Source organism: Lonchura striata, chromosome Z (assembly GCF_046129695.1).
Source record: "Lonchura striata isolate bLonStr1 chromosome Z, bLonStr1.mat, whole genome shotgun sequence".
NCBI classification, from domain to species: Eukaryota; Metazoa; Chordata; class Aves; order Passeriformes; family Estrildidae; genus Lonchura; species Lonchura striata.
Window position 1 is genome coordinate 48,318,668 of NC_134642.1, and position 22,502 is coordinate 48,341,169.

The following is a 22,502-nucleotide window of genomic DNA, read 5'->3' on the forward strand; positions in this document are numbered from 1 at the left end:
TGGGCTAGGTCAGAAAGCTCATTCCTTCTTGGTCAGAAACCTCAGCAATACATAAACCAAAGCTAATTCTGTGAAGTAGTCAAGGGAAGAGAATTACATCACTTCTAGCCTTGCCTGATTTGGAGGAGGGGAACTTTTTTCTCATGAAAAAGTAACTATAAATCCATTAGAATAATACATAATTCTCTTTCTTATTTTTATGTTATGAATATTTAAAAATTGTTGGAGAACAATACCCAAGAAAATCCTAGACCTATCTTCTCTGAACATGGCTTGTGAACTGAGAGCAGATCTGCAGTCTTTCTGTTCAGATTAACACCTGTCTGTTAATGATGAGTGACTTCTAGAAATGTTATTTGTAAATTAGTGTATAAACATTTTTGGCTATCCCAGGGGAAGGTAGTGCTGTTTCATATGCTGAAGATGGCAAAAACATAGATATTAGAACTTCTCACTCTTTGTACTGGAAAGGAGTAAAACCTTCCATTGTGATCAATTAACATAATGGCACTGAAGTATCATGTGGAAAGAACTGCTAAGTAGAAAAATGCTAACTCAAGGTTGCTGTGATTTATGGATGTGGGACATAATCAGCAACTTAGTGAACTGTATATTGAGGATCAGTATCAGAAACTCAACAGATGAACTACAATAACAAATACTTATAAAACCAAAGGAAACACATACAAATTTGCAACGCCTTCTATGGTAAATGCCAAGAAGGTCTAATCTAACCCCACCAGTGCTGTCACATGTATGCACACACAGCTGCACACACATCCCTGCCGTCCATAGGTTCTGAGCAGTACATCCCTCTCTTTATGAGTTGTGTGGGTCCCTTGAGGTACTGAACAAAGGTGGGCCATGACAATTTCAGTGTGCACCTCAAGGAATACTTTTTGAAGGGATGGATTACAGGTTTATAGGACTAAAACAAGAGTTAAGGAGCTACCACTCCCATTGCATGCAATACTGCGCACATGAGACTCTTTTTAAAAAACAGATCATCCCAGCTCTTCCTCTACTTGGGGTGGCCCCTTCCTGTGCTTCTACACTGTGTATTGTATGGTGGGGGCAGCCAGAGAGGGAGTTCTGACAGAGGAATGTAGTGAGAGAACAAGGAGCAATGGCTTTAAACTGAAAGAGAGAAGGTTTAGATGAGGTATTTGGAAGAAATTCTTTACTGTGAGGGTGGTGAGGCATAGGAACTGGTTGCCCAGAGACATTGTGGATTCTCATTCCATGGATGGTTCATGGCCAGGCTGGATGTGTCATTGAGCAGCCTGGTCTAAGTGGAAGGTCCCAGGTCTATGGCTTGGAACTAGATGATGTTGGGGGGCATCCCTTCCAACCCAAAGTGGTCCACGATTTTATTATCTTATGGCTATTGATTAGTTTCAAAGCATTTCAGCTTAGTACCAAGTGAAGATGGGAGGCATCTGATTTCGTTTACTAACTCCATTTTTATGTATCTCCCACCGCAAGGTCTCTGCGGGATTACATAATTTCAGTGCTCCCTTTGGGTTTTACAACCCATGATTCCATGCTCTATGCTTTTATTGAACTTTGCAGGAATGAAAAAAAACCCAACAAACCTTCCAAAGAATTTATTTTTCTTGGTTTTACTAATTGCTTGTTTTCACTTCAGAAATGAAATTCCTTCATCAAAGAATTATTGAAGCAAAGCCATCTTAATTTTTTTCATTATTTAGGAAGGCAGAACGGCATTATGATTAGAGAGAGGAGAGACTGTAATGTGTGTTAATAGCAGTCAAGTCCTGTTTAACCTCTTTGTCTTCCAGTCTGTTCTTTCCTTGGTGTCCAGTCCTTTACCTACTGCACTTTTCTCCCTGGTTTGATTAACTGCCAAGAAAGCCTTAAGTGTTGGCTTGAATTTCAGCATAGCAGCTTTAAATGTGTGCTTGAGGCTGTCTTTTAACAAACTGTGCAAGTAACTTAACCATGTCATATTTCTCAGGCACCTTTCTGCCCTGCTAATGTTAACTGAGTCTTGATTTATGAGTACACCTCTAACCCACAACTTTTTTCAGCTGTGAGGATTTATTTCTTGGTTTAGTGTAAAATTTCATTGTAAAATATATAAAGTTAGCCTGCACTGATGCTGAATTTTAAAGTGTGTAAGTAGAATTAAAAATGAAATACAGTACATCTGCTTTTGTCCTATCTGAGAATCACTATTATGTTTTACAAGATGTCACCAATAACAAATGATGTAAAACAATAGCACATTAATTTGAAAATGCAAATTCAGACAGATATTCCCAGCATAAGGCAAATGAATGTGAATGGCTCTGTCATTTGTGGTACACACTTTATTCATCGTTTGATTCTGGCATTAGTGAACAGTGTGGTGAACATGTCTCCTCCAGGTTTTCTGCACAGAGAAAATCTGGAATGTTTTTTGATATAAAATATCAACTGTCACAGAAACTTTCAAATGAAAAAATTCAGATGGTTTCAAGGATCAGCTATTATTTTTTGACAGAAATAAGAGATACTCAATTAAATTTTTTCTTGGTATCAGCCATATTAAATGATGACTAGGCTGAAACTGCTTAAGGTTTCTGTTTGTAAAGTTTTTTTTTAATTTTTAAAATTTTGCGTATAAGAAGTTATGTGCCCACTGAAGCTTGTAGATGGATGAAATCAGAGAACTTCATACCATGGTTTGTCTGTCACAGAGCATATAAGCAGACCTAACAAGGCCTAGATTAATTTCAGGTCAAATTCATCTTGAGTTTTATGTTGCCCCCAAGCAATTTGAGTTACAGTTCATAATTTAAGAAAAAGCCTCCAAAAGACTTGCAAAGACATAAAAGTACTTTGATGCAAGACAGCTCTATCTGGGATTCTAACTAACATCACTTGAAGAAGAAAATTTCTACACTTCTACATAAATCGATCCACTTTGCTGAGGTTTAGTAACTATGGTTAAACTTTGGAAGTAGCAGATCAGATTTTAAAGAAAATATTAAACTTTTTGTAGCACTCAAAGTAATTCTGTGCTTTACAGAAATTATGACCATATTTTGCCAGAAATGCATGAAGAAGGTGACAGTAACCATTCTCCTTTGCCGCGCTTCCTCGTCCCCAGGTGCCCGTGGATCTTCAACTCTAGCCCCGGCTAGCTCAATCCTGGGGCGAGTAACGGGCAGAGAGGCGCCTCCCGCTGCTCCCTTGACAGGGGTTTGGGAGGCGTCCTGTGGGTTCCGGATTCACGCTAGCGACCCTCGGCACAGATGGAAAAGCCGGGACCAGCTTGGGGTAAAACCTTCTTTATTCCAGGGCCAACGTGGCCAAACGTGTAGAAGTGGCACCAACAAGCTGGAACCCCGGGCGGGGTTTAGAACAGACTTTTATGGGGTATGGGAGGGGAATGGGAGTGGAGAACCGTGAGGGGGGAACCAATGGGGAACAGGGAAGGGAGTAGCTCCAAGGTGGGGTGATTTTGCCTGGTCCAATGGGGAAGGGGCATAGGAGTGGCCCCAGGCCCTTGTCCAATCACTCGATGTCCTGAGGAGAAGCTTCTGGATAGAGGGGAAGGAACACCGAGTGACGGACAAGGCACCTGGGAGGGGACAGGGGAATGACACAGCACTCTTAGGATGGATTGACAGGTGCTGGCAAGGCGGGAAAGGAGGACCAGGCGGGAAAACAGAACAAAAGGATGTACCAACTTAACAATAGGGGGGAAACCCGGGACAAACCATTGGGGAAATACAAATTCTTAAAACCGTACATAAAATATATAAAAACGCACCACCACACTCCTTCTTCACTGGTTGCACATAAAATGCACCTGCATGTCTTGCTTGTGTTATGAGATTTTCTGGTATGGCACACCGTCAGATAGTGGTCTATCTGATGTAGGAAAAAAGGAGTTAAACTTGTTTGTCTTTTCCAAATTCCTCCAGTAATCGCCACTGGCTCTCTTGGCTTTTAGGTTCACTCAGCTATTACTAACTGTTCTCTTGCTTGCAGTAAGAATTTGCAGCCTTGTTTGCATTAAAGATCTAGTCTTTAGTATTTCCATGAGGAGGTAATGAGTGAGTAAAAACTGTTGTACATAAAGCTGGTCAATATTTTGTGCTGTCATTGAAAGATTCTTCCAGGTCCACTTGCAAATGCTGCAGCTTCAGCAGTCTCTGCTGCAGCTCCTGGGCAAATGTGTGCCCCTTAATTAATATTTGTATGCTGTATCTCAGGTTAGCTGTGAGGACTGAGCAGTAGCAAGAGAGGCTTTTATCTGACCAGACTTAATGACTAGTACAGACTAGTTACATGGCAGTTACTTCATACAAAACACTATTCTGCATTACGTTATGTGAAATTGCCATTGATTTCTATGTGTTAATTGTAAATCTAAGAATAATAGCACAACCCAGCTATATTCTTAGTGTATGTCTTCAGACAACAGACAATAAGTTAATTGGTTTTGCTATGTGGCTCCTATAGGTTTTTTGTTCTGAACTTGTATAATATATTGGCTCTTGTTGGTGGATTGTCATTAGAAGGATGTGGTGCACTGCACAGGTAATTATTCAGAATACCTCTGGGGGTGCCTCCATGCAAGGCCTACAGTGCTCAAGGGTGATTTTGGGTGAAAACTGGAGACATGAAGTCAGAAGTAATTTCAGATACTCTTAGTTTCTCTTTTCACAAGATAAGATTGGAGATATCTCTCCCCTCTCCACTGGGAAACTTGACTTTACTTGCATGATAAAATAAAGATAAGCTTACAAGTCTGAGGTTGTAAGCACTGGTGGATTCATTTGGATGGGAAAGAGATAGATGGCCTGAGGGGAATGCAGGTCTCAAAGTATTGCTTCAAGGCCTCTGCTCTCGTGCCCTAATTAATGAGCCTATTAATTGTGCAGGCGGCTGGTAGGAGACAGTGAAGGCAAAATACTGCTTGAAGACAAGGTGCAGGACTTAGGAACAATATGGAAGTACAGAAGAGGAGAGTTAAATGACTCTGTTGCAGCACTCTGGTTTCTGTTTTCTTCTCTGAAATGTCTCTGCTGGTCTCAGTGGTAAACCTAATTTTTCATCATATATTATGCTTGGGCTTTCTCAATTGCTTCTTCTTTAAGGCTCAAACCTGAAAAGTAAAAACATTCCTATACTTATAAGTTGAGAATGACCTTTAAATTTCACTTCTCAAAGTGACCTAAATTTACAGCTTTCTCAAACCCCAGTTCTCCTTTTTGTCCTTCATCTAGGACTTAAGTTTAAGACGTGATCTCTCTGATAGAAGAATATTGTCTGTTCCTTCTTGTGGAGGGAGCTTGGTGGGAGGTGTGTGGCTGGCTCAATTCTCCCAAAGGAAATTGAGCGGTGTCTATGGGAACTGTGGGCAGGGTAAATGCAATACTGGTAATTCAGAAAGATTTGGGGTCAGACTCCTGCAGTAACATTTGTCTCTTGCCTGCAGGGTTCCAGTGCTTTCCTACCACAGTTATGACTATTGATAATGACTGCAAAGCTCCTTCTTGTGATGCAGTTAGAAGAGCGAAGTTCAAACTCGTCATAAAAATAACACTTACCTGCCTTAAAAAGCCAAGGGACACTGCTAAAGATAATGAAGCATTCCAAGTGAGAATTAATTCAGAGTGTCAAAAAACTTTGCAGGTAACACATAAAAGAGCATGTGAACAAGGATCCCTAACTCTGTGTTGGTGTAGAGTATATAACTAACAGAAAATATGAAGATAAAAGTTGTCTTTCATGTTACACATATGAGTACACTTTCTATTAAAAAAAGCCACTAGAGGGTGTGTTATCTAAAAGACACAAATTAGATCAGGAAAAACTACCATGGCATATTTTAAATAAAATCTTGCTCCTGAAGTATGAAAATTGAAGTCTTGCAAGTGAAGACAAAGTGCAAACTGAACAGGTCTTCTTGTGAGAGTTACCTGTTCAGCAGTAAACAGACACAAACATTCAAATTGCCAATGTGCCCACCCCAGTCTCAGCCAGCACTAGGGCAGTGCCCCTGCTGGAATTAGAACCCAAGCTGCCAGTGTGACAGATGGGAATTCTACCACAGAGCCACCAGGCTCTTGCTGTCACCACGTCTCGGCCAGCCCAGTACCTGTAGCACTGGCAGCAAAGGCCACTCTCATGTGCCGCTGTGGGCACGAGGTACGGCCAGTGGGAAGATGAAGCCACCAGACTGAAAGACACGCAGAGCGACCCAGACAAAAGCAAGGAGCCGTCCTTCTGGGGGTACCTGTGTTCCAAGTTTATGGGCTCAAAGACCATAAGCTCCAAAAGGCGATGGGCACCGTGTGCCCTGCTTGTTAAAGGCGGGTGGTACCAAGGGGAGGAAACAGCAGCCAACCAATGGGATAACACCTGGGGTGGTAACAGGGGTGACACGCAGGGGAAACTTCCAATGAGGAAGGAGGGAGGGAGGGGACCCCGGAGACCAGCCTATCACTCGAAGCCCTGGATGGAACTTTCTAGGTGGAAGGGAGAGGTCTCCGAGAGACAGACAGGCTCCGGGGTGGGGTTGGGGGGATAACTCAGCAGGAATACAATGAACTGGGTGGAGGGAGGAATGACAGGCAAACAGAGGGGGGAGGAGAAGGGAGGCTGGACCATTTACAAAAAGAGAGGGAGAGTGAGCAACCATAACTGGGGGGAAAATTAAAACACACCCCAACATTCAATAACTGTTTATTTTATGAGTGGTGCAGTCATGGCCCAGACAAATGTCAGTGAGGTAAATGTCAACCCATACATAAAGGGGATGTGACTCAGCCTAAATCTTGCACACAGTCACAAGTGTTTTAATACGAGGTTGACATGCAAAGAAAGTAAGCTCCTTGAAAAATATTTTGGTTATTTTTATTTTAGATGCATAGCAATATTTGTTCAACAGAATCACAGCAGGACCAAAATCCCAAGTGATTGTGTAATTGGTGATACTTTTTCCAGCCCTAATCTGGGCTATCCAAAGCAAACAGGTTACTGGTGAGGTTTAGCAGAGCCTGTGTTTCTCCCGTATTTAAGTTTCTTGTGAAGGCAAATCAGAACATTGGTGCAGACACATACCTGATGACAAGGGCTATTATGTTCACCTGAGAAGTCAAGTGAACTTAAAGCCTATCAAACACAATGCCATGAAATTTGAAAAGGACTATCTGGCATGAAAATATACAATCTTAAAGGCACAAAAATATTGGACATGGAATAATGTCAATGGTAAGAGATCAGCCTTCTTTTCTTGCCTGCCTTTATGTACAGGGTGTCATCAACAGAATAATTTAGATCTTATCATTACTATTTACGAAAATCTCAGAGCAGTTCAAAAGGCAGCAAAGGGTTTTTCTTGTGGTTTGTCCTTCCTAAAGCTTATGCTTGCACTCAAGTTTTGCAGGTAATCTTCCCTTAACCTTTCCCACATAGCTTCAGGGTCCATTCTCTTGTTTGAGTTACTGAGTTCCATCCCCTTTTCCCTACCCTGAAAGTCATTACAAGGAGTGAGATATTCAAATCTTACTTATGAGTTGTTTAACTCCTATTTATATACTTTGTGACTAGCAGGTCACCTTCTGCCAGTACTTACCTGAGATTATTTACCTAAAGAAATTGGTACATCTTTAAAAAAACCTATTACTTAAATCCAGTCATCTTCCACTTAAAAGTATTTGGTTTATTATGGGGCAGGTCCTGATGCATTTAATTTAAGAAGGCAGAAAACAAACCTTCATTTCTTTTTTGCTTTATTCACTATGATGACAATATCCTTGGGGTAGACTATGTGGTAACATTTCCTATCTCCTTTATATGCAACTTTTCCTTTTTCTGTCACCCAAAAATTATTAAAAAAAATACAGAGAAGGTAGCTGCAAATTTAGGAAAACTTCCAAGGCTGGACCCTGGATTACCTTTTGTTACTTGATTGTGTATTGTTATTTTTATTGGTATTACTGATATTATGCTGGCTTTATTCATATTCTACAAATAACAGAGGGAAAAAAATCCTCCAAAAAAAGATTTATAGACAGACAGCAAACAATCTTAGCTAAGGTATTGCCCTAAATTAATTTATTATATATATTTTTAAAAAGGATAAATTTAAAATTAAAGATTCCTTTGTTTAACTGCCCATTCAACTACCCATTTTATAAAGTGAGCCTTACTTAATAGGTCAATTTTTGCAGCTATTCAAATTCAAGTAAAATCCATTCTAAGCAGTCTGCATTGATATGATTTTTTTCTTTCATTTAAGAAAGTGAAAATTAAATTCAAAAGCAAGCAATTGTCTCCACCTGTTAATCTATTAATAAAAGTATTATCTATTGCATGAATATTCATTTCTTACATCTTTGCTGATAAACGAATAGTTTAATATGGTTCAGTCTTTTAGTCCCATTTGTACTATTTCCAGCTTTGTCAGTGTGGACTGTTCAGCAGAGAATATCTAAAATGGCAGTACATATATCTATTTAGATTAAGGACTTTAAATTTACCTGATGTGAGATGATTTAAATAAACATGTGCAGGCTAGCCCTTATGTTGACTTCATAGGATTTTGTGTCATTTCAGAATACTTGCTGTATAACCAAGCTTATATTTAATTACCTAGCAGGGGTTTGGAAAGCTGTCTCTCCACATTTCTTCAGACTTTATTGTGGAGTTATTCAGCCAATTGCATTGATAATGAAAGGTTTTTAGGATTTATTCTTCCTTACACAAAAGACCACTGAGAAGAGACTGTCTGTTGTACAGGTTTTCATATGTCAGGTTTACTGGGTATGAAAAGTATTAGAAGTCATTAATGTGGATAACCACGAGTTCTTTTATGCACATATTCTCTAGGTAAGTTTTCTGGATTTGTTTGTACACATCTGTTTAAGATACATGTTTCTGTCTACAGAGAGATCAGAAAGGGTTCAAAAATTTCAGCTGCATTTACCTTGAAAATAAGAGCAATTGAATCTAGTTGTGGAACCAGTTTCTCCATTCTTAAAGAGTGTAGGGGGTTTTGCAGAAATGAGGCAGGATGAGATCTGGGTCAGAAGAGGGAAACATGCATAGAAATCTCTTTTCCCCACCCCTTTAAAATGATGGAAATTTTAATGTCTTTTTTTTCACTGCCAATGTACTCTCTACTCTGTTTTTTTTTGTTTGTTTGTTTTTTTTTTTTTTTTTAATCTTATTTCATTTCAGTTCAGGAAAAAAAAAATTAAGCAAGATAGCTTGAAATTCTCTAGGGAGATTGTTGCAGAATACTGTTCCAGTGCCTTAGACATATTGTTCTGAATTATATCATAATACATAAAGTACTTTTTAAAAGACTCTTGAAATTAAAGATAATTCTTAAATGAAAGTCTGCCAGTAAACTAATGTCTTGGTTTGACAAGACAGGAGTCTGTGAAGGAGGGCAAATGCCTCCTGTGCAATGGAGAAGGTAAACCCCCTCCCTCCGAATTACCAGGAGTTTTAAATTAAAAGGCTCTCAGGCAAAGATATGGGAATGGGAGTAACAATTCTTTACTAGGAGAAAACTAGATAACAACTTAAAAAGGCAAATGCAATTGGTACAAACAGAACTAGTGATAAAGTCCACAACCTGACACCCTGAGGAGTCGGGGTGTTGGTATCAGTCCGGTTGAAATGACAGCTGCTCCTCTTGCAGTGGCTGATGAATTGCAGCTGAAGTGGTGATCTTTAGAAGGGTATAGTTTTCTCTGAAGATCTGGTGGCAGTTGGGCCGGTCTTCCTCTGGGAATCCAGCGAAGGGGCCACTTCTCTGGGAATCCCTCCAAAGGAGCTGCTTCTCTGGGAATCCCGCAAAGAGAGAGAGCTGCTCTGTCTCCCAAAAGGTACCACTTTATACCATAAAAGAGTGCTTGGCTTCCCCCTCTGGGTGGAGCATCTCACAATGGGATGGTGTTACGTTACCAGCCCTGCATTGAGTCAGTCAATGGCCCATTAACAAACGATTACCTCTTCGGAGCAAACCATTGTTCTTGGAAGAAATAATAAACCTACCCAACCTCCAACAGATGGCAAATAGAATATAAGCTTATCTTACAAACCAGGACAACTAAGTAAAAAGAAATTTTTTTTAATATCACTGGAATTGCAATGAAATGTTTAAAAAAATCTTGCAAAAAAAAATTTGTTTTTTCCCCCTGAAGTCTGAAATCCTAGGCTATGATTTTAAGTCCTGCTTAAGTTCAGGAAAATACTCACTTTCTAGGCAAGGAAAGGTCTTAATATTTATTATGTTTATTAACTGATAGACTTCAAATTCCATTTTTCATAAAGAATTTCTTCAGGGCAAAGAATCTTATCCTGGACCCTTTTCGCAAACTCTGAAATCCCTGGTACTTTGACTTTTCACCTATATATTTTTCTGCAATCTGCCTTCTCAGAGTCACTTGCAAGTACGAGGATATTACTGAGAAAAACAGTAGGTCTGTTTTAATGTGCCAGTTTTGGCTGCTGGGTTATCTCTGTGTCGTCAGGTTCTTGTTCTTATTTCTGTCTGAGTGCAGGATTTTTCATTTATCAAAGCTCATTTTATTGCCTTCTATTCCTGCTGCTTTCAAATCTGTGGCACCTGAATGTTTTATTCAATTGAGTTCTACTTTTCACTTCTACCTGCAAATTTGTCCAGAGGGGCAGTGTGAAACAGTCATAGAATATGGTATCTGAGATCTTCTTGTTTGCAAGGACAATGTATTTTTATAATAAGTTTTACTATTAACCACTAGCACCATTACTTATTGAAAGCATATTATTGAAACATGGTGAACCCAAAACCACAGTTGCCATTCTTCTGGAATCTGACCTGTGCAATGTTGAAGATATTTTTAATTAAAAAGAAGATATTTCTGTCTGGTAAATTGCATAAGCATTTTTTACAAATACAGCAGTTAATTATCTGCACTGAACCTATACAAACCTAGAATGAGTGTGTATTTAGTAGATTTTAGCTTTATTTCAGTGTTTGTAAATCAAAAGAAACACTGTGATTCTAAGCAGTGGTTGTTACCATGTTGGTCAGGGCAATGTCATCATTCCATGTGCTATTTCAGTATTTTTAAGGCTTATCAACAGCATTTGTCAAAGTCGCAGTTGTTAAAGACAAGTTGAACAACATTGGATTTTTATGTTAAAATGAATGAGGCTGTCATTTAGGAAATAGCCAGGACAGAGAAAGGCTTGAATATTTGAGTAAGAGTGTCTTGTTCCTATTAGAAATGCAATGAACACAGAAGAATTTGTTTCCACTTTCCTCTGCAGTATGTCCTATTTTTCTTTGAGCATTTTGCACAGGAGGAAAGCATTTTCCACAGCCTCTATAAACAGGGAAAGGGAAGACACTGAGAGCCAATCTGTGCCAAAGCTAATCTAGGAAGGTCCATGGTCTCAGCTGTTGCCCCTTCCCTCCTCTGGAAAAAATGTCTTTGCAGAAGTTTCTGTTGGCTCCACTCCCTTTGAATCCCAAGTTTTCTGGAAACGGGAGCTCTTATTAAGTGTCTGCAAAAAATTTCTTATACATTCCACTTGCTGACAGGTCTGTAAATACCACTTTTTTTCTGAAGTGAACATATTGATGGTGAAATATGTCAGCATGGCATGTGGAGAAAATGATGCTGTTCTGGTCACCTCCACCATTGCTGTAGCCCTCAGGGCACAGACAGAACCTTTGTCTTACTCCTGAGGTTCTGCCTCCCTCCATGACTCTGGGGACTGCTGTTAAATGGACTTGCTGCCCATTTGCATTTGGAGGCCCACATGGCTGCCAGTGAAGTGAAATTGCAGTGCTCACCTCCCTTTGAATGATCTGGCCCACACATTGAGGATTTTAGACCAGAGCAGGTATTTCTGGAAGATTCTCTGCCTAAAATTTCACACTTTGTGGATTATCTCCACAATTAGAATTCATAATAAATATTTCTGCATAACTGCCTATTTTGTCTGTCTATTGGTGCCCGATCATTTGTCAGAAATGTCAAAAATTCCTAAAGTAATGGATTTATACCTCTGATGTTTCTTATGCCTGTACCACTCCAATATTTCTCCAATTCTCCATCTGCAAATGAATATTGAGGGAGGAGAAATGTGTACAAGCAGTTGCAAGGTTACCCTCCCATCAGCATGAAACGTGAGTTTCCCTGAACGTCATGGGCACTGCATCACCTTGTGCTCAATGAGTGGGTGATGGTAGGAATGAAAACCTAGGTAATACCTAATTGCTTTATTTTGGATGAAAACTCATGTAATGCCTCAGTAATTTGGCACTATGATCTCTGCAAAAGGAAGACCACAGTTACCACCAAGATAATGCAGTAATTTTCTATTCAGTCCTGAGTGATTGTTCCCACAATGCCAATCAGAAAAATGGAAATTATCTTATTTTGTTATAGAGAATGCCGCTTTCGGGGGTCACTTGCTGCTGTCCCCCGTCTCTCCCCAGCCCCTGGGGACCCCTCCGGCTAGCTGTCCCCTCCGGGGTCTGGGGTTTTGCTGTGGTCCTGCTGCACTGAGCTTACCAGGCAGCAGCTGGGTTAGCATGGTCTGATCGGCGGCAGGCCTCGGTCGCCTCAAGGGATCAAGATAAAGAGATGAAGAGAGGTCAGTGGTATGCAGTCCAGAGAGATTGTATTGCCTGAACGCTCGCAGGGACCAAAGACCCTGGGCTACTGCCCAATTACAGTTTTATACAGCAAAATTAAGAGATAAGGACTAAACAATAGAGACAGTGTCCAGCCTGGGCACATCAGAACAACCCCAGGGGTCAGGTCCAATGGGAACTCCTCAGGGGTGGGGAGAAGGGGGTTTACAGAGAAATGCTGAAGTGAAACTTTCCCAAAACAATGGGGCATACAGAAATGTATCTTTTCCTCAGTTTCCCATTCCCAAGGCCTTTCTAAAACCCTTCCTCCACACTACCATGCCAGCATGATAGCAACAAGAGAACACCCAAACAAGTTTTGGAAGGGGATTAAAGAAGAAAAATCCAGTTAATGCTTTTTTTTTTTTTTTTTGAGTATTTTTGGTAGCTTTTATCCTTGTCTTGGTTTGAAAAGACAGGAGTTTGTGAAGGAAGGCAAGAGTTTCCTATGAGATGGAAAAGGTAAACTCCCCCTTTTTGAATTACTATAATTTCAAAATTAAAAGGTTTTCAGGCAAAGATATGGGAATGAGAATAACAGTTCTTTACTAGGAAAAAAACCTAAATAAAAAAATGTAATTAGTACAAACAAAACTACTGATAGAATCAGAAACCTGACACCCTGAGGAGTCAGGGTGTCGGTAATAGTCCAATTAAATGGTGGCTGCTCCTCCTGGAGTGGCAAATGAAATGCTGCTGAAGTTGTGATCCTGTAGAAGGGTGTAGTTTTCTCTGAAGGTCTGGTGATAGAGTAGATGGGTTTGGTCTTCTGGGGATTTAGTGGGGAAGAAGCTGCTCCTCTGGGAATCCAGCGAAGAGGCTCTTCTGATGTCTCAAAAAATGCTGATTTTATGCAGGTAGGGGTGCTTGGCTCCTCCCTCTGGGTGGAGTATCTCACAATGGGATGATGTAACTTTACCAGTTATGCAGTGAGTCATTCAATGGCCCATTAACAGAAGGTATCTCCACGGAGGGAGACATTGTTCTTGGAAGGGATAAGAAAACTGCCCAACTTTACAGGAGGTATGTGCCCCACTTCCAACACATGGCAAATAGGATACATGTTAACGTTACAAGCCAGGACAATCCTCATTCAGAAACTATGCTCTTCATCACTGTCTGTTTCATTGGCAGCAACATTGAATGGAATTTGTCTAAACCTACTCACGTTTTCTTCCTACAAATCCTTTCTTCCCTTGTCACCCCTCAGCTTCACACTGAGTCCCTGACTGTTGACAATGGGAATACTTATGTGCCTTAGTTTATATTGGCATGGATATTCATGCTGGAGCAAGTACTCACTCAGTACTGCAGAAAATTGCCTCAGACTGTGCTGTAGGCAAGACAGCCATCTGGGCTGTCTCACACAGAACATATCCCAGAGCCCAGGTCTGCTGGAAGGTGCTGAAGAAGATGCTTGGGTAACAATAACCACACTCATCAAGATGCTGTGGGAAAGGGTAAGCTGTTTCTAGAGTCCTGTAATATTTTTGGTAGGCCTAGCTGGATTTCAGCATTATAGGAACCTCTGAAATGGCCCCTGGTTCCTCAGCAGTTGGGCTCAAAAATTAAGTTTTGATGAGTACCTAAATTCTGAAATAAAATAAAATGACTCCTACCAAGACAATGCCAAGTTGTTCTACTTGTCATTGGTCCAGAATTCACCAGAGACATGATTCCTGGTACGGGAATGCATTCACATTTTTTCCCTCAAATGTGTTTTTGCATTCCATGTTCAAATATATTTTCATTTATTTGCCTTTTTTTTGTATTTAGATGCTTGTATGATTTTCAACATAATAGATCCTTTCTATATCAATGACAGCATCTCCACTTAAATGCAGAATACCTCTTGAAGACAATTGTTTGGTGGAGAGATTGGAGATAGAAATAGAGCACAGAAATAAATTGCATATATCTTTAGTTTTGATTTTTTTCCTCTAAAACCTGCATTTCATCTGAACGGAAACTCATAAAAATCCCATTAAAATTGGTTCCACTTCTTTGAAATGTGCTGTAAGACTAATTCTGACAAAGTTGACATTTTATGTGTTCATATCATGACTTACAAAAGGTAATATAAATAAATTCTCTTGTATAGTCACTATAAAACCTGTTATGAGATGAACATTATGTTTGATTCAGATATACTTACTACTATGCCAGTAAAAAGAGACAAGGACCCTATCAAATACTCCTTTTACTTTCACTTGGCTAAATTATCATCTGTCTTGTAGGCTGAAAACATTCTTTGCTAATATCTTTCTTGATGGAAAATGTGACCTTTAAACAATTATTCAGATTAAACCAAAATTAATATTTTAATTGATTCCCCTTCCGCCCCCCATCCCAGTCAATGAGCTGAAGAAGGATTCAGCAATTCACAAGAAGAACATACACCCTGCAAAAGACTACAAATGAATTAGTGAAGCACAAGCTGCACAAATTCCATTCTTTTGTGTGAGCTCCCATTACAGGTCTAAAGAGGTCTGCAAGCTGCTCAAACCAAGATAATCCAATGCTCTCAACTTAAAGAAGTTGCTGTATGTGTCTTTGGACAGAGCAAGTACTTCAGAAGTAATCATATGCTCATAACATCATTGCTGCAATAATGTTTTTTTTTTTAATCCTAAATTGCTTAAATGAAAATGTAATCAAGATTTTTTTGCGTGTGATCATGCTGAATCTCTCCTCTACAACCTAGTTTGAGTACAGGATTCAATAACACTCAAACAAGTATATCACTGCTGCAGTGCTCTCAAGAAAAAACTGATATTGATCTAGGTTTACCTTGTGGGATAAACATTGGAATCCAAGTTTCCATATTGTAATAAACCCTGATAACTTAAGACTGAAATTTTTGGAGCTCAAAGAGCATTAATAGACTTACATTCTCTGGTAAACAGAGTATCCAAAGGCAACAATTGTTAAAGTACTTCCATAACTTAGGATCCTGAGACTGACTGATCTTAAGATTTATCAACAAATTAATTTGGAAGACCTGTATCAGGTGATGTATTTATATTTTATAGTATCAATATGAAAAAAAAGTTTTCCAAATTTTTGTTCACATCTTGCTGTTTTGTGGTTGTGCAGTTATATTCATTCTCTAGTTGGGCAAAAGGTCACAAATAGAATGCTACATGTTTCTAAGATCTACCTGAGTTTTCACATGCAATACAATGGAGAAAACTGGCCCAGAAGGGCTCCAGCCCAATACTGCATGAAAATCTGCTCTTGAGGAAAAAGCATTCTACGAGGATTCCATTTTCTGAGGAGACACAAAGAACAAACTTTACTCATGAGAAGTTCTGACAAGAGCAAGCCTCTTGTCAGGTCTTCATAACTTTCAGATAATGTATGCAGGCACTCCTCAATTCCTCCCTAAAGAAAAATCTGTCAGCTATTTTTATGAGTAAACAATTAAAGGACCTATATTTCAAATTAAAAGTATCTTTATAACTTCAGAAAATACCCAGAAACCTTGCATATGTTTTTAAACACAATTGAGAGCACTGTATTCACATGGGTAATATTGTGGCTAGTGATGGTTGAATTCAATGAAAACCAAGTGATAAAATACTTTAAATGTCAAGGTGACTTGAATTTCATGATATTCAGCCCTTTCTTAATTTTTGAAGGTTTTACAAAGTACCATTTCTTCAATCCTGTTTTTATTACCTACTGCAATGAAGACAATCAAAAGAACAGAAGTTTCCTTTTAATTTTAATTTCTTTTTTTTTCATTTTGCCATTCTGTGTATTTTAAAATGTTCTCCAATTTTCAAAGTGACAGAAATATGTAAAGTGATTTTTTTTCTCCCTCCTTTTTTCCATAGTTTAATAGTCTGTATTCATCCAGTCGCATGCTATTTCATAGCAATTACAGACTGGCAAAGAAAAAAAAAGGAAGAGAAAAATGGAATTTAATAAGAAAAAAGGAAAAAGCTTTTAGTCTGATTTTTTTATGTCCAATTCATAAAAGGAAAGAAAGAGGGAAGTGTATGAAAACACCAAACCCTTGATGTTTGATTTGAAATATTTTGAACACCAGTGAATGTGTGGGATATTAAAAAAAGCCTGAAAACATTTGATGTGTTTCATCAATCACAAAAAGGCTACTTTTGGTGTGGCAAATGGAGCCAGGGTATACAACTAACAGACTTGAATTCAAGCACATTTGTAAAGGTAAATCAGCTCTTGAGTGGTGTATATTTTCTCCATGAATAGGAGCTGGTAGTCATACCTCTGTTTGCTTCAAGCTTTATGGGAGGTGTCAGTCTCGTGCAACATCACCTCACTTTGGTTACTATGGAAACTGGTTGTGCATGGCTGCAGCTGTAGCCATGGGTCTAACCAGGTTTTTTTTATCTTTTTCCATTTGGGCTGCCTTAATGATCTTGTCATATATGACATGTTGCATAAAACAGGGTTCTTTATTCTCAAAGAGGCAATACACTTTGCAGATTTCAGTGTTTTAGAAATTGCTTTCCAGTTGGTACCCAGTCCTTCTGCTGTGTGGAGTTTTGAGTACCTATTATAGCTGATGAAGAATAATCAAAGGTGGGTTTTGTTTCCTTCTCCCCTCCTCCCAAATATTACTATTTAATTGTTGCCACTTTACATGCAGTTAGGGCTTTTCTTGGAAAATGGAAAAAGTGTGTGTGAATTCTCTTTGGCTTGAGAAAGATGTACTGCCAACACCAGCAGACCGGATTTGGACCAGTGAAAAGAGGAGTGATACCACTGATACTGATTTACACTTTTTCTGGATTTGCCAGCCCAGCGGGGTCACACACCAGCTGGAGGTGTAAAGAAGGTGTATAGTAGTGGGGCAGCTTAATATAAAAGTGGAGTAGAGGAAATTGATGAAAACTCTTGTTTTTTTAGGATGGTTTTAAAGGCATATCTTATGCTGTGTGTGTCTTAATCTAACAAGGCCTTTAAAAATGCTCAAAACTCTCGAAACAAAACTCCTTCTGAGTGCTTTAATTTCATCATCTACATCATTATCTATAAATGGGTTACAGGGGAAGTAGCAGCTGTTTTGCGGAGGCAACTTCGGGGTTTGTCTGTGCCACTTGGACACTTAGAGCAGTTCCTGAAGGTTTGGCTTTGAGATCCTGTCTTTTTGTATAGGAGGCCTATATGAAGCTTAGAAGATTGTCTTGTCTGGTCTAGTAAAAGGTTTCTTGCCTGTGGCAGGGGGACTAGAACTAGTTAATTTATAAGGTTCCTTCCAACCCAAACTATTATGTGACTATGATTCTAAGATGGACTTGTGTAACTATACCCTGATACCATGGTCACCTCTAGACTTCGTGTTGTTCACACAAGCTGGAACAGACTAGCTGGCCATCTTCTTGATGTGAATTGTTGCCCCTTACAGCTCAGCTGTGCTCCCTGATCAATCTGTATGACTGCCTGTGTCATCCAAAATGAGTTTAGTCATCTGCCTACACTGCACAAACACAAAGTTGATTTGATGGCTTTGTGGTCCTACTCCTGGAGCCACCCACTCCTGGAGCCAGATGGAATGAGCCTCTTTGATCTTCTGGCACATCAGAGCTGTTCAATGTCAGTTATAGCTTTCTAGAGCAGTGAATGCAAAAAAAAAAAAAAAAAAAAAAAAAAAAAAAAAAAAAAAGAAGTATACTTCTGACATTTTATTAACTTGAAGGATTATACTTTCAGCAACATTCCAGAAAATAGTCTATCTATGGTGTATTATCTGTTACACTCACATTTGAATTTCAATACTCATCAGTTCATAAGCAGAAACAACTTCAGAGAAAACAGGGACAGCATTTATCATGTTGTGCTATTTACCACTGTAAAGAAAACAGAGAAGCATTCCTGTTCTGTCATTCCTATATTCTCTTTGTCACATTACAGTCTTCTGATGGATAGCTTTGCTCACTGCTTTTTCAAGCTTTTGTCCACACACACAGGTAAAATGACTTATCACAAAGGCAGTGCTATTGAGGGTGCCAGTTAGTCTTTTGGTTACTTCAGGGACCAATTCTGTTTTTCTTGTCCTTCATCTTACTTTTTGAGCAGAAAGTTTCTTTGTCTCAGTGCCTATGCATTGCATAGCAAAGAGAATGTGAGGGGTTTTAGATAATTCTGCCAATATTAATCCCCACAGCTGCAATTTCCTCTTCAGCTGCTGAGTGTGCTTTATTTCCCCCAAGGACACTGAGACCTCTCGCCTGGGGTCTGGCTCCCAGTCAATGTTTAGTGCTGGTGCTTCTGATTCCTATGTTGAACTGGTGATCAGGTATGATCTCCAACCTATTTGTTCTCCCACGAACAGATATGTAGAATAAGATAAAAGTAAGTAATGTTGTAACTCATTTCTTATTATCTCATTTAGCTTTATGGACATCAGAAAAAGCAGAAAGGAAAAGAGGCAGGCTGAAATGCTTTTTTTCACAAATCTTGGAAACTAAAACACAGTAGTTGTTACTTCTCATAGTATTTTCTGTTGTGTTTCTGATATGTTTCCTCACACATTTCTGAGAATATTTTTCTGCATTGTGGAAACAAATCAGCATAGCTTCCATGTGTGTACAGATGTGAGGGAGAATTCTGTTGTCCCCCTTCCCCATATCTCTGATGCAGAAGACAGAAATCAGAGAAAAAAAGAATTCAAAAGAAAAAGTGAATGACAGGAAAACCAACACAGCAGGACAGCTTGAGGGGTAGCAGCAGGCAGAACAGGAGAGAGGACAGACAAAGACACCAGAGAAGGAAGACATGCATTCAGGAGCAGCATTGAAAGAAGGATTTTGTTAAGATTTAACAAGTTAATTGCTGCATCTAATTACTGTTAATGAAAAGATTAAAAATAATAAAAGGAATTAGTCTCATTCCAAAATAATTAGCCTTAATAACTTGTTTATAAAGCATACAGAAAGAGATTTTGATGGGAATCCGCCCAACATCTGTGTATGTATAGTGTATATATCAGCAATAGGTTCTTGTAAAATGTCTGACAGATGTGGGATCATCAGCCTTGCTGAGACTTTAACAGGGTTCCAGGGATCTGAGCACCAAATTATTCTGATTTTCTGTCAAGTTTGCAGGTGTTCATGTTTCTGAAAATGAGGATCATCTTTCTCTATTCTCCCTTATGTATGTATGTTGCATTAGTCTTTCTCTATGTCTTTAGGAACAAAAGACCTTAAAGGATTTCATCAGGATGATTACAGAATGACTGCTGGGCTTGGGATCTGCCTTCCTGGCACCTGTGGCCAGATTTGTGTGGGTTTCCAATCCTGCATGGCCCATGTGTACCACAAGTTTGAGCAATAATATTCTTCTCTTAATGCTGATAAGTGGCATCAATTCCCTTTGTTATTGTCGTGAAGTGATTTAGCTGGTGTGTAATTCAGTTTATTTACACACAAGGAAAGGTTAATATAGCACTTACTGCCTCTTGTATTCAATCATTACAGCAGTCAGTCATATAACTGGAAAGGCAAGCTGAGGGGTAAGTGTGGAAGGGCAGGGATTTCTCATCCAGGTGTCTTGAGTAATTGAAGCTATCTACAGAGAAGTCTTGCTGAATAAAAAAAGGCAGAATATTATTACCGTCATTACAGCCTTTAAAACACTGAATGAATGATAAAGGTGTTGAGGAGAATAATGAGTCTAGGTGAGTATCACCTGTGGAGATTCCTTATTAAATAGCTCTGCTTTAGCCATCCATTTGTTGATGGCTTTGACTTGCACATTTGTTGTCATCCTGACTACTGCTGGAGAATTGGGCAGTCCAAGTAATCTGAACAAGTAGTGCACTTAGACTATTCCTCTGCATTTAGGTCTTCCACACAAGAAAGGAGTGCAACCATCTTCCAGCTCTCCTCCTTCAAGTGCAAGTGTCTCCAATGACAGCAGTGTAAGGGACCCTCCACAGCAAGCTGGGCACAAACCAGCTTCCTTTTTTCTGCAGGCTGTGCTGAGCAAGCTGTAGCAGCAGCATGTGGTTAAGCTGATGCAGGGTATAGTATTTGTCCTAAGGAGCCTTATCTGAGTTGCTCTCTTGCAAATTGTTTTTAGGTGGAGATGTCATCTACTGCACCTGGGTAAGTGGTGTTGAAGCCTCTTAAATGTTGATGGTGAGGGTTAGCTGAATTGAACAGAATGAGGAGGCTTAGGGCTGTGATGGTTCTGGCTTCTTTGTGGTGCTATGAAGATGCCTATCTTAGGTCTTTTGCTCGATCTCTGCTGGCGTCCCTAGGCTTCATATTCTGGGGTACTGCTGCAGCTCAGATGTTTGGTGGAGTTTCAGTGATCCTGATGTTCAAGAACTACAGATATTTATTTCAGGAGACTTACTTGTCTCTCCCTGGTTGGTTGGCTCTTGCAAGTGCACTTACATTGCTACCTACTGGAGTTTTGGCTGTCTCTATTTCTGTTAAGCGTTCCCGCAATCAGCAAGGGACTCTTATGTATTTGCTGCTGCTCCTTCTTTGCTTAGAAATGTCTTCAGCAGCTCTGGCACGTTCCTACTGTGTTAGGAGAGCTTCTCATCTGGAAAGTACCATGGGTTACCTTGTTCACCAGCACAACTGGACATGCTCCCAGGACCCTGGAGACAGTGCTGTGGATGTGATACAGAGGAAGCTGCAGTGTTGTGGGGTCCACAACTACAAAGACTGGCTAAAGGCATCATCTTTGTATCATCCAGCCTGTGTCCCTAAAAGCTGCTGTAAGGAGGAGTATTCTCACTGCAGGGGAGACTTAGGCCATGTGGAACAGCCTTCTGAGGAAGACTGTCTAAAGAAGCTAGACGACCAGTTCTGTTTTGCCATGCTGTACATTTTTTGGTGTTGTATTGTGCTAAGCATCTTGCAGCTCTTAGCTGGTGTCAGCAATGGCATTCTCATGAGACGTCAGCCGTTCCATGAACTCCGTATTCTGGACTCGTATACCTTCTCACAGGACTATAGGTACTAGCTGCTTTGCTGGATCTGCTACATCTTTCCTTGGCTTTTTACTACTTCATTGTTGCATTGGAACAAAATTTAAAAATATTGCATAAATAATAATAATAATAATTGTAATCAAACTAGTTGATCACTGCTGGGTTTTTTTCTTTAGTGTCATAATCTTAGATCAGTTCCCCCAACAGTTTTGTTTTCTTTTTTTTCAATAAGTATTCTGTATCTGAGAATCTTCTGGGGACAAGTTTTCAGCATTTGCAGACACAAACCTACTGTATATGAGTGCAGGGGAAGCAGTTAGAAAAGGCATATCTGTCTCAGAGCAACTTGTGAGGTCATGAGCTACATTTTTGGATGAATCTTAACTGTACTAGAATCTTGGAAAGTAATTAATGTGCAGATTCTTCTACTCCCAAACTTGTGTTGGAAGTTTTGCTTTTTCTATAAGAAGCCTTATGGAAACTTATGGTAACTTATAGATAACTTTTTCTGGCTCAAGTGCTGGCTTAAGTAAATTATTCTTCAATGAAAATCCATGTTAGTTTTTGAAATGGCATGAGGGTACAATCTAAATAGGTTTGATAGTAACTGAGTAAGTAATATGATGATGAGCAGCAGAAAGTAAAGCAGTCTTTGGAGTTGCACAGGATCCATTATTAAATGGTCTTCCTTTTTCACAGTACTTAGTGTGAGAATATTTGTCTAAGGACTCAAATACCAATTTATTGCTTAAATTTAGGTATTGTAGCCAGAACTTTTTAATGTCTTATGGAATATGTGCTTACTGTATGAGGCAGGTGCAAAATCTCTGGGAGCCTATGGAATTCTAAAATTAATCTAAATGTGCAACTTTATGCTGATTACTTGCAGAGCTGTGTGGGAGAAGA

The 22,502-nt window shown here is 39.5% G+C and overlaps 1 protein-coding gene across 1 annotated transcript; it reads left to right on the top strand.

The window, feature by feature from the left end:
* The first annotated feature begins 20,812 nt into the window (after nucleotides 1–20,812).
* On the top strand, nucleotides 20,813–21,628 carry LOC110469980 (tetraspanin-3). Its single transcript, XM_021529257.2, has one exon. The coding sequence runs from the start codon at nucleotides 20,813–20,815 to the stop codon at nucleotides 21,626–21,628; it is 816 nt and encodes a 271-aa protein (XP_021384932.2).
* The last annotated feature ends 874 nt before the right edge of the window (nucleotides 21,629–22,502 follow it).